The sequence below is a fragment of the Thalia democratica genome, chromosome 8 (assembly GCF_965202585.1).
Source record: "Thalia democratica chromosome 8, ktThaDemo2.hap1.1, whole genome shotgun sequence".
NCBI classification, from domain to species: Eukaryota; Metazoa; Chordata; class Thaliacea; order Salpida; family Salpidae; genus Thalia; species Thalia democratica.
Window position 1 is genome coordinate 27,068,437 of NC_139172.1, and position 12,245 is coordinate 27,080,681.

The 12,245-nt window shown below is 27.5% G+C and overlaps 1 protein-coding gene across 1 annotated transcript; it reads right to left on the minus strand.

Moving 5' to 3' along the window:
- Nucleotides 1-432: 432 nt before the first annotated feature.
- Nucleotides 433-7,816, minus strand: LOC145842364 (sedoheptulokinase-like). Its single transcript, XM_082949792.1, has 8 exons — nucleotides 7,703-7,816; nucleotides 7,393-7,555; nucleotides 6,411-6,581; nucleotides 5,659-5,845; nucleotides 5,272-5,447; nucleotides 2,817-2,891; nucleotides 2,325-2,513; nucleotides 433-1,322 (listed from the first exon to the last, which is right to left on the minus strand). Exons 1-8 carry the CDS (start codon nucleotides 7,784-7,786, stop codon nucleotides 1,003-1,005), a joined length of 1,365 nt encoding a protein of 454 aa, XP_082805918.1. The 5' UTR covers nucleotides 7,787-7,816; the 3' UTR covers nucleotides 433-1,002.
- Nucleotides 7,817-12,245: the final 4,429 nt, after the last annotated feature.

Sequence of the window (12,245 nt, forward strand, 5' to 3'; positions counted from 1 at the left end):
ACCGTAAAACGAAAAATTGTTAAGTTTTTTTTAATACTGCTAACTGTTTAAAAGTATACATAAAACACTATAAGTTATTTTTTAACCATAAGTATACTTAGCACATTAAGGTAGTATTTTAGTAAAACTGGTTTTTAATTTTCGTTGTTTTACTATGAACAATAGAATAATAAACTAAAAAGTCAATAAAATAATCTATAGATTTGAAAGTCACCTTTGTATAGATATTGTATTACTATTTATGTTTATATCAAACTACATAAGTATAGCGGAAACAGTTGATTTAGTAAAATAAAAATATAAACTTAAAAAAGAAAAAGATCAATGAGATCTCTTCTTATTGTTTTTTAAAACATCATAGCGTATAAAAATAAGGCTTGGTAAAAAAAATAAACTCTACAATTCAATAAGTTCCTCTGATGTTTAGCCCAAAATAATGACTTGCATAGAATGTAATTTAGTTATGTAAAAAAAAATTGTAAAACTTCTAGTTGTAGTTTTTAGCCCTATTGCTATTTTAATTTAGTAAAACTCTAAAAATTTATATAGTAAAAGAGATCAATGTTAAACATGTTATTCAGCACAAAAAACAGCAGTTTGTATAATGCATATATATGAGTAAACAATACACAGCAAAATTACAATAAAATTAGCAGTAAACAGTTATAAAAAAATTACGAATTCTTTCAAAGTAAACATATATCAAATACTACGACTAAAGTTAAGAATGTGATTGCAGGTCAACAAGTTACCGTAAAACAAAAAATTCAGTTTATTTTTGGAAAAAAACTCACATCAAAAAAAAATTTAACACATATTTACCTAATCACCGCAAAGAAAAACATCAAACTTCCTCACACTGAGCGGTTACATATCAAGTGTATAATAAAATGAAATAATTTTTTTTCGCAAAATATTCAACTTGTATTAAATCATTAAAAACAAACTAAGTTAAACGGAAAATCCGAAGTATATGCAAAAGTTTCTCTGACCAGAGAGTCATCACAAGCAAACCGACATGGCTGCACCCAAAGCCGCGTCGCTCCGCCCCTCAAACGCCACGCTTTTCCCCTCGAATGCACCCCTCAGCGCTTCTCTGAACAGGGGGTTTTTGTTGAAAGCGCCGCCGCAAGCAATCACCTTGTCGAAGTCGCGATTTCCGAACATGTCGCGGAGGTTGGCGACGACGGAGCGGGCCAATGAGGCGGCGATGCGCTCGATGTCGAGGTCCGACGAGCAGATGTTTGTTATTGAAGATTTTTTGTCCGGATGGTGGCGCTCTCCGAACAAGCTGGCGTCTATGGTCATCTCTGAAGATCCGGCTAAAATTTGTTGTTCTACTAGGTTTTTTTTTTATCTGTTAGCATTTTGTAACAAATATTGTATTAGGAAAAATAAATGCAAAAATCAAATAATTTTAAGCTAAAATTTTGTTTTTTTTTATCACGTTTATTTAGTAAACATTTATATACAATTTAAGATTGAAATTGTATGTTGTTAATTTTTTCAATTAAGTATAAACACAAACAAATTTTATTTCTAACTTATAAGTATAATAAAAGGCCCGCTATCAGCCGGGATCGGCTGTGCGTAATTGTGCATAGAGAATAAATTTTAATGATAGTTTAAAAAATCACAGTGATGCAATAAATAAAAAAAACAGATAATAGATAAAACACAAACAAAAACAAGTAAAATTTATTTTGGTGATGAATTCCTACTCTTCTTCGGTTTCTTAAAGTATTTATTTCCCTTCCTTTCAGTCTTTTGTGTACAGTGGATCTCCATTTGGCGCGGTTATTTGCAAGCAACTCAAAATCAATAGTTCTTATATTCAAGCTTTTAAGTCGCGCTTGCATACTTAATTTCCATTTTTAAATGTTTAATGTATGTATTTTATTACCATATAATGTTGTAATCTAGATATCATTACAGAATAGTAGATGTAAACAGAATGTAAATAGATGTAAAACATTCATTAGCAACAATAAATGTGTTCTTAGAATATCTTCAAATATTTTAGATAGAAAATGTTCAATTATCTTGTCGACGTTTTGTTTGATAACTTGATAGATTAAGACACACATAAAAATTACAAAAAGTTAAAAAAGTATACATATCTTTTAATGAATGCGAATTATTGTTTAAAATTGAAAAAACTCAACTGAACACATCAGACAAAAACTTATATAGCTTAAACACAGGCGTTGAGCGCGAATAAACAACGTCACAATTAAATTAAAATCCCAGTGTCGTTAATCAAATATTTTCAAAATTTTAAAAAACACACTTCATTGCCATACACTTTTTAAAACAACACTAACCCTGACCAGGTTGGCACAGCTTTTCGTAAACGTCATCCATAGTTACGTGCGGATCGAACTTCCTGGTCCAATTAAGCATCATGGTTGCGAAGTGTTGAAAAACGCTGCCTCCGTTGAGCGATGCTGACGTCATAATGAACTTGCTTTGAAAATACGGCAGGTATATTAAAGATGGCGGAAGGAACTCGTCTGATTTAGTTGTTTTTTTTTATACTTATTACATTGACATGCAAGAAAAAAAATGCCATATTTTTGACATCAAATTAAATATTTTCAAAAAAAAAAGTTTAATAGTTTAAGAATTATTTTGTTGTTAGTTATATGTAATTACCACCCTATTCGTTTAATTGGTGTTTTAACCTAACACAAAAAAATACATTGTTCGTGTTTTCACATCACTCAATGTTTACGTTTGGCAAAAAATAAATATTGAAAAATATAAATCTATATTTGAAACTGCTAGTTTGTTTTTAGATATAAGTTATTACCAACCTGATTGGTTAATTGGAAATTTTTCTGGTCTTTCACAAACTTGGCTTATTTGTGCAGATGTACTCAAGTTAACAACTGAAAATAATGATAAAATTCAAACATAACTTTACTATCGTATACTTTAAGTTTTTATTTCGTAATACATGGTTATTTAGTCATTTTAAACATCAAACTAACACTTTTGCTTTTAACTACTTCAATCAGTAGCTCAAAAGTTTTTTTGTTTTTACACATTTGTGTTGTTTATAAGAAAAAATCAATGTACAATGATCTATAAATCACAAACATTTTCATACTTCAATCAAATAAAGAATAAAAACAACTTGGGTGAGCAAAACATGTATTCTTTTAAATAATCTGACAAAATTTTGTCTGTAATATAACTGGGAAACAGTTTTATTAAATCGTGAAATATTTATCATATAAAAAAGTCTTAACTCATTGCATTTTAATATTAAAGTAGTTTTTAAATATACTCAATTTTTAAATGCATGGTTGCCACTGATCAAGCTGAGAAAAATTTCCTGACTTTTCCTGACTTTTTCCTGACTTTTTACCAAAATTTTCCTGACTTTTCTAAATCAACCTCTTAAATTAAACTTATTCTAAAATACATAATCAAACACTTGAAACCAGAGTTGGTAAAATGCTAATAGTTACTATGGTAATTCAGCAATGAAGCGTATAAACTTTGGTTTGTTTTAAGTTAGTAATTTCACGCTCGAGTAAACAAAGCAGAGCTTTTTAACATGTCTGCTTGAAACTATATAAAGCTTTCAATCTAATTTTAATACAGGTTAAAAACAACAAAATTTGCTGAATTCTATCATCAAACTTTCAGTACATCACTTAAACCATCTGTGTATGATTGATGTTTTTAATAAACAGCTCTATCAGCAAAATACTTGTATTATTACCTTATATACACAGCTTGTCTGAAAAAAGACACAATTTTTTTAGAATTTCCTAGAATAAATGTATCTAAATAAACGAAACGACATATAAGGAGCTTTTACAACTAAAACCTTGAATTAATAGCAAACTTTCAAAACTCAAACCTTAAAACAATAACGAACTTTTACAGTTAAAACATTAAAACAATAAAGAACTTAATCAAATACTGTTTATTTTTAATGTATGTACTAAAACTTATTTTCTCCATTATTTTTATTAACTCTTCAACCTCTTCATCTAATGAAGATATGGTTTCTTTCATCTGAACTGCATTCCGCTTCATTTTCTTGGCAGTTAAAATCATTTGCCTCATTTTATTTAAATCGCTCCCATCTGCTGCTCCTACACTTGTTGAAGAGAATCATTTTTCTAAATCAAGCCACAACTTGTGGGCCTCATTTCTTTTTTTTTTGGCACTCATTTATTTTTACTTTCATTTATAAAGTATTTCCTCTTATCATTTAGTATAAAATTTGTAACAAATAGATATACACTTATTTACTTTAAAAACTTAAGTTACTCTACAAAAAATACAAATAATAAGTAAACTTAATCTTGGCTTATACCTCTCTTAAAACTTATTTTAAAAATTTAAACAACTTTAATAAAATTATAAAGAAGTAAAGTATACACATTAACTTGTTACAGAAAATACTAAACTAACTGCTTAGTTATAAAGAACTCAATTATTACTTAAAGAAAAAACACTTTGATTCTAAAATTATGCTCGATAAACTTTTGTGTATATATCAGAGTCTCACTATGGAAGTGTCCTTGCTACAGATCATCAATACTAAAAAGCTTAAAAACCTGCTTGTTCAAGTAGGGTACTTGTTCAATATGTTAGTAGAAAATTTTTGCAGTTTTATAAGGATATTTTACTAATTTATACCAAATGAAGGCATTGGAAATAAAATTAAATGCATTTATAAATTTCTAGGAAAATTTTGGAGCTTTTTTCTGACTTTAAAGGACTTTTTAATTAATTTTTACCATTTGAAGGCTTTAGAAAACAAGGAATTTTGTAAATTTAAACTGACAAAATCTGACTTTTGTTTAAATTTTATCAAATTTCCTGACTTTTCCTGACTTTTTTTCGAAACCCCCAATTTTTTCCTGACTTTTCCTGACTTTTGTCATTTTTTTATATTTTTCCTGACTTTTCCTGATTTCCTGACTTTTCCTGACCGAGTGGCAACCCTGTAAATGTCACTTAAACAATCACACAGCATAAATAATACCTAAAAAACCTTTCATAGAAAAGTGACTTCAAAAAACTATGAAAAAATCTACAAATTAATGTTAGTTGAGCAATTCAATAACAAAACAAGATACCGGATACATTAAGTTGTAAGTAAATGTTTACAAAGTACGCAATCGTTTAATACCACTTAAACAATAGTATAAATATTAAAAATGATTGGTCACTAATTCATAACGTAAAATTAGCCTTAACAAAAAAAACCTCAAACAAAATTGTCTAAACAACCAAACAACATACCAGCAACATCAGTTGTAGGAGAACACGAAAGAATTGAGCATTGCAAATCACCGAGGGCAACATAAACAGAAACACCTGGGTTCATGCCCAGCCATGAGTAGGCAGTTTCACCGACTTTTACTCCCGGTTCAACTACTCGGGGCAGAATTTCAACAGGAAAACCAACTTCGGAGAGACTGTGTTGGGTTAAAAATAATTGGTTAAACAAAAAATACTGACTTGTCAACTTAATCTATTTGTTAACAGTGTTTTAATTTATTTTGAATGCTTGGTTACCCTTGTTAAGTTTGAAAGACTTTTGTATGCACTCGTACACAGGCTTGAAAAAGTTAAGCTTTTTTAAACACATTTAAATTGTCGATAAACATAATAAATAAAAACAGTTACGTTTTCAAATCCCAATTTGAACCATCAGCGTCAAAGTAACCCCAGCTTGTTGCATTTTGTGTGGACATGCAGTGGCTTCCACACAACAAGTAAACTACATAGTCGGCTATGGTTCCCGCAAACGAAAAAGCTTTTAATTTTTCAGTTTCATACTTGTTCATCCACAACAATGAAGCTATGCCAAAACCTGCAAGAAATGTTAAAATTTATAAATAACATTATAAGGTTGTTTTTTAATTAAATAAAACAATGTTTTTTTTTTTAATTTTGGATAAATGACATATGTTTGTTTTATTTTTTGACCTATAAGAAAAATAATTTGTTTCAACATTATCAAAAACATTTATTCTTCCCATGAAAACATTACATAGTTTAAAGTCTAATTTTTTGTGCTTATTATACTTATATATAAATATACAATACTTATTCTTAGTTAATTCAAACAAATCTATAATTAAAATTTAATATAACATTATATTATAAAAAAACAAAATATTATTGGTTTTTACTTTATTATTTCAGTTATTGGTTTTTATTTAAATTTAAATTTTCAACAAATTTTATCAAAACAACAAAATTTTAAATGATTATTAACTCTTTTTATGAACATTAAAAAGCTTCTAGCTAATGCAACCAACTTTTATAAAAAAACAGAAACTTGAAACTAGTATTTATACTTACTTATTAAGTTTTAAATAAAGCATGCTCAAAGTATTTTAAACAAAAAGTTGTACTTCAACAGCAACAATTACCACTGGATAAAGGTACTGCAGACTTTTTGCTGATTGGAAACTTTTTCAGGAAGCTCAAGTCACATCTTTGGTCTTGCCACGTAATCAAGCTGCTTGTGTTGTTTTCTAAATCAAAGCTTTTGCGCTCAGGTTGATTCCACAAAACACACCCATGCATTTGCCCGCATATACCTGAAACAATAATCAAGTTCGTACTAAGAAAATACTGGGTTTATAATTTGTGGTATTTATCATGCCATAAATTTTTTAGATTAGCACTAAACTAAACCACACAACTGTCGACTATATGACATAGTTTTTGTCCTCAACAGGACTTATTATGCAGACAGAACCACGTAAACACAGAAATATTGGTTCATCAACTCAATATGTATGTGGTGAGTCCTAATGGGAGCAAAACCCGTTGATTGGATTGATGTTGATTGTCATGTAGTTCACTTTATTGCTAATTAACTAAGAATTAACTAATAATTAACCACAAACTTAGCAACTTTCAACATTAAAATAATCATTACTAGGTAATTAATAGATATATAATAAAAACAGTGTAAAATAAAAAATACCGTTAAACCAGTATATTTGAAATAAAATATAGGCTAAACTATACATTAGCATGTATAAAAAGATTTTAATTATTTTTATACTAAAAATTAGAACGCGTTGAAACTATCTGAGGACTTATTTCTTTATACCATATCTTTTTAAGTCTTTGGTATTAACAAAAAACAAATGGTTTTAAACTAAATAATCGTATTTAAATATAAAGCTTATTAGGATCTAGAACTTGACAACTGTAAATTTGGGTAAGTAAACTGTAAAATAAAACTATATATGTCTAAAAAATAGATATTTTGGTATTCAATACATTCAAATGTTTATACCTCACTCATTTTAAAAGTTGTTAAAACTTGGGCTAAAAACTTGTTGTTACTTTAAAAAACAACTACAACTGTGTATTGGATGCAAATTTTTCTATACTTACAAATTTTATTTATTGAATGCAATTGCTCTTGTGATAGTGGCTTGAAAGCTTCTATAACACAAGCTTCTATTACTTTCAGTATTTTTTTGGTATCTTGTTCAAAAAACCCTTTTTTGTCCTGATTTATGCCAGCCTCAGTGTTTTCCGAACAGCTGCTTAAAACCTGTCAGAAAATTAAGTTATATGATCACAAAAAGTTGTGTTATTTATACAACATGATGTTTCAGTTAAAACATTTTTTTACGCTATTAATGTTAGTATTTACTGATTTGCCTTTAAAGTCAAACACAGAATATATAATAAAATTTACTTTAGAATGTTTGTCCACTTTCATAACAACACATTTCACAGAGGTTGTTCCAACATCAATGCCTAATACTAAATCATCAGACATTTTTGTTTGAACTTGTAAGTTGGACTTGTGTTTTCGTTTTCTTAATTTAGTGTATATTTTTTGTTATATTAACCTATAATAACTTATTAAAAAAAACCTTTTTAAAAAGTTTATCTATCATATAAACTGTATTTAATGATGAATACAGTAAATTTGTTGTATGTCCAGTACTACAAACTTATTCAAATGCTTTAAATATATTAACTTTTGCACAAAGTTATACAAAATTAAAATAATGAAGTCATTAAACAGTTTTTTTTTAAATGGTATTTATTTATATTTCAAGCTTTACAACATTAAACTAAGTTGTTGAATATTTAAGTGTTATAAGATTGAATTAACTTTTAAAATGAAACTCATTTCTCAAAAATTTTATTGAAACTCTTAGACTTCATACTACTAGTAATTAAAAACTTTATAAAAAATTTAATTAGCAGCGTAAGTCAAATTTTGACTTTTGTTGATGCCATATGGAGATCTGAGAACTTAGTTTACATAAATTATTTGACAAGCTTGTACAAAGTTTATAATAATTTTTATAGTATTTAAAAGTATAACTTAGTGTTAAGATATAGTTACACTATTAAAAAAATTATGAAAAATACTATTAAGGAAAAAAACTTTGGCAAGTATTTAAGGGACTTTTAAAAATTTACTAAGAAATTATTTCCTTTTATATTTTTTATGCAAACATTCCTTGATTTATAAAAAAACTCAAGCATTAGTTATAAGTATAAACGTTTAGAAACTAAAACACATTAAAACCTTATGTCTTAATTTAATGAAAATGTTTATAAAGATAAAATATTACTAATACAAGTTGATGTTATCTACTAATTGTTAAAAAAACAATTGCCTAATAACTGGAAAACATAGATTATTGATAAAGCAAACTTATATCACCATTTTAACTTGCTTCATACATTAAACATCTTAGTAAAAATAACAGTAAGCATTTAAAATATATCTTCAAATTTAAAGCCAAATAAAATGATTTCAACAAAAGTTGGAAGGTAATAAAATAGTACTTAATGTATAGGTTGTGAACTAAAAAATATAATATGCATGTGCTAAAAGACAAAAACTGTTATAATGAAAAAAAATTACATGCTTAATTAAAAACAAAAACAAAGATTAACAAATTTTAAAACTAAGTCATCAATGTTCTAACATTAACTTTTTGAAATTTTATATTGTTTGCATTTCATTAACTGTCTAGTTTTAGAATTTATTCACCAGTAGCAATACTTGAGCTATCTTTAACAAAGCTATGATTTTTTGCACGCATTCAACAAGAACTAGACTAACCACAAGACAATCAACAGAGTGTCACATGTTGATAGTTGTGCAGTGCAATTATTTAGTACATAAACAAAATTTACTTAACTTATATTTAAGCTTAGTAATGTTTTTCGCTTCAATTTTAAGTCAACTATTGATAGTGTTGCTATAGATTTTCAATTTTTCTTATAGACTTTATGAATTTTTTACAAGTTTTTTATCTACTTTAGTTTAAAATAAACTTTACAAAAAAAAAACAGGTCTAAAAGTAAAAAAATATTAAAAAAAAAAACTGTTACGCTACTTTAAATATATTATACAGCAAATAAAATTCTAAACAACACAAAAAAAAAACTATTTACAATAAATATATTTGTATTGTATTTAAACAGCATTACTTTTCATATAAAACTGTTTAAAAAGTTTTCCGGGATTTTATTGATTTTGTTCAAAATTCAAAGTTTTTCTAGTTTATTTTTTTCTTAACTTGAAGGTTTTTTAGGTTTTGTGGAAACCCAATATTGAGAAGCTGGAGATGTTATTCAAGTATAGCTTTTTTTGTTCGCATTTTGTGAACAAACCTTTACATATATAGTGTTCTTATTCTTTGAGACACAAAAGACAGTCTGAGTTACCAAAATGAAGCCTGAATTACAAAAATTTAGAGCCTTAGATGGACTGTATTTATGAGAAACTTTAAAAAAACTATTAAATATAGACAAAAACAGAAATAAATGGTTTAAATCAAATACAATAACCTTAACATATAAATAGGGTAATAAAAACACAACATTTAAGAAAAAGTATTATCAAAGACCCTGAGGTTAAGAAAAAACATCTTAAACTAGTCCTAAGTTTTGCAAAAGAAAATTCAAACTAATTTGAGTAGCCTGAGTGTGTGCCAACCCTGTATAAAGTATGGTACGCATCATGAATCCAAGCAAAAGTGAATACTATATGTGAAATAAGTACCTTACACATAACTCTTTTCACACCACATAATAGCTAATTCTGCATTTACTTATTTAAATAAATAGATAATTTATACTAGTTTGTTTCAAAAAATGGTTGTGGTGTTTTTATATTAATTGTTTTAAGACAAAATTCTTTTAGTTTGTAGTAAAAACTTAGTAGATTCATTAACTAAAAAATAATTCAAACAATAATCTATCAATTACTTATTAAATACTTGATGAAACTTTTTCAAACTTTAAAAATGATAACATTTATAATTTCTATTATATCAAATTTGTTAAAAAACTAAAACTTAAAAAAATTCCAGGTCTTTTTTTTGCCTAAATTGTTAAATTCTAGGTTCAAGATTTCTGGGCCACCCTGGTTGGGTTGCTAAGCATCTGGTTGTCATGCAAACTGTTATGATTTCCAAGATAGTTTCTATAGAAATGACGCTGGTGAAAACTTATATGATTGATCAGATTAAGTATGAAAAACATTCAATCCAGTTTTTTAGCTAGTAAAACTTAATAACTGTTCTTTAGAAATAAAATAATCTAAATTAAACTATTCAGAAGCTTTTAATTATACAAAACAGACAACAAATTAAATATAAATATTTTTTAAGTAATGAGAAAAATGTATAAAAAATGTTGAGAAAAAACTCAATCAACTTGACGAAACATGAGACTATTAAAACTATATTGTACATTCTTCGTTGGCAACATATCATTGCAAACAGATCTATTGAAAGGAGGAAGTAGGCGATGGGAAGCCTTTTAGGCACTATTCTTGCTAACATTTTTGTTGGTTGCTATGAAAATAGCCTTCTTTTATTAGATAATAGCAAGCCACATGTTTATTATAGGTATGTTGATGACTTTTTTGCTATTTTCCTTTCAAAAAACAATGTCAATAATTTATTTTACTTTGCTAAATAAGATGCACAAATGCATAGTTTTTACTGTTGAAGAAAAAGTTTCTGGTAAAATTCACTTCTTAGACATTAACATTACTAGAAAAAGCAACAACACCTTTTCTACTTCTGTGTACAGAAAATAAAATTTTAGTCCACACTACATTTCCTGGAATTTGTTTTGCCCCACCAAACAAAAATTGAAGATTATACAATGCATAACCAACAGAGCTATTAAAACTTGCTGGGCCGACTGTTTGGATCTAGAATTTGATAACATTTACAATTTTTTTCTCTCATTAGGGTACCTTAAAACAGTCATCAAGAATACAATTAAGGCAACTCAGTCTAAAATGAATTGCTTACCCTCTTTTGGCCAACATCCTTGCCCAGTCTACCACCGCCTTCCTTATATGGGTGAAAACTCAATAAGACTGGCTAAGCAAGCTTTATTAGCTATAAAACCCACCTTTAATAGAATTTTGTGTTGTGTACAACACCAACCACCCGCTTAACGGAATTGTGAAAGATGCCACACCTACCCATGATTTGAGTAATGTAGTATACATAACTAAATGTTATTGCGGAAATGACTATGTAGGTTGAACATCTCTACGTTTCCACCTCAGACAAGAGCAGCATGTCACAAAAAAAGCTAAAAAGATTTATTTTTAATGACAACTTGAAGCCTAAAGGTGAACAGTTATCTATCCACGAGCACCTCCTCAACAACCCTGTTTGTGCTGAGAACTACCTGGATAGTAGGTTCAAAATTCTATCAAGAGAGAGAAACACCTACCATCTCTCAGTTCTAGAACTTTTGTTTATTAGAATTTGCAAGCCAAAAATTTGCAAACAAAGAGATTTTTACAACTTAAAAATTTATAAATAGCGTGTTTTTATTATTATTGTTGTTGTTTTTTGTGGTATTTTGTAATGTGCTTTTTATTTAATTTAGTTTCAGGTAAAAATATTCTACTTTCTTAAATTTTTTAGTTTTAGCAATTTTGTCTTATAAATTACTTTAAAATAGCTTTATATAACTCAATTCTAATTCATACCTTTTAAAAGGAGTTATATACTTTATGACTTAACTATTTTTAGCTAGACATTTCAAAACTATTATTTATAACTAAATTTACACCATAATATTATCAGTAGATGCGCTAAACAAAATCAATTAACAAGCCTTTTGAAAATGAGTGACTTATGTTTAAATTTCTTTTTTAAAACTAGTGCTAAAACCAAACTATTCAAAATATATACGTAATAAAAAACTTAACAGTAGAAGAAAAAACTAGCTACAAA

Excerpts from the sequence above, each read along its gene's own strand:
- LOC145842364 (XM_082949792.1), bottom strand. The coding sequence starts at position 7,786 with ATGTCTGATGATTTAGTATTAGGCATTGATGTTGGAACAACCTCTGTG. Across the intron at positions 2,514-2,816 it reads ATTTCCAATTAACCAATCAG|ACGAGTTCCTTCCGCCATCT; the intron begins GTTGGTAATAAC and ends CAACTAAATCAG. Across the intron at positions 1,323-2,324 it reads GCTGTGCCAACCTGGTCAGG|CCGGATCTTCAGAGATGACC; the intron begins GTTAGTGTTGTT and ends AACAAATTTTAG.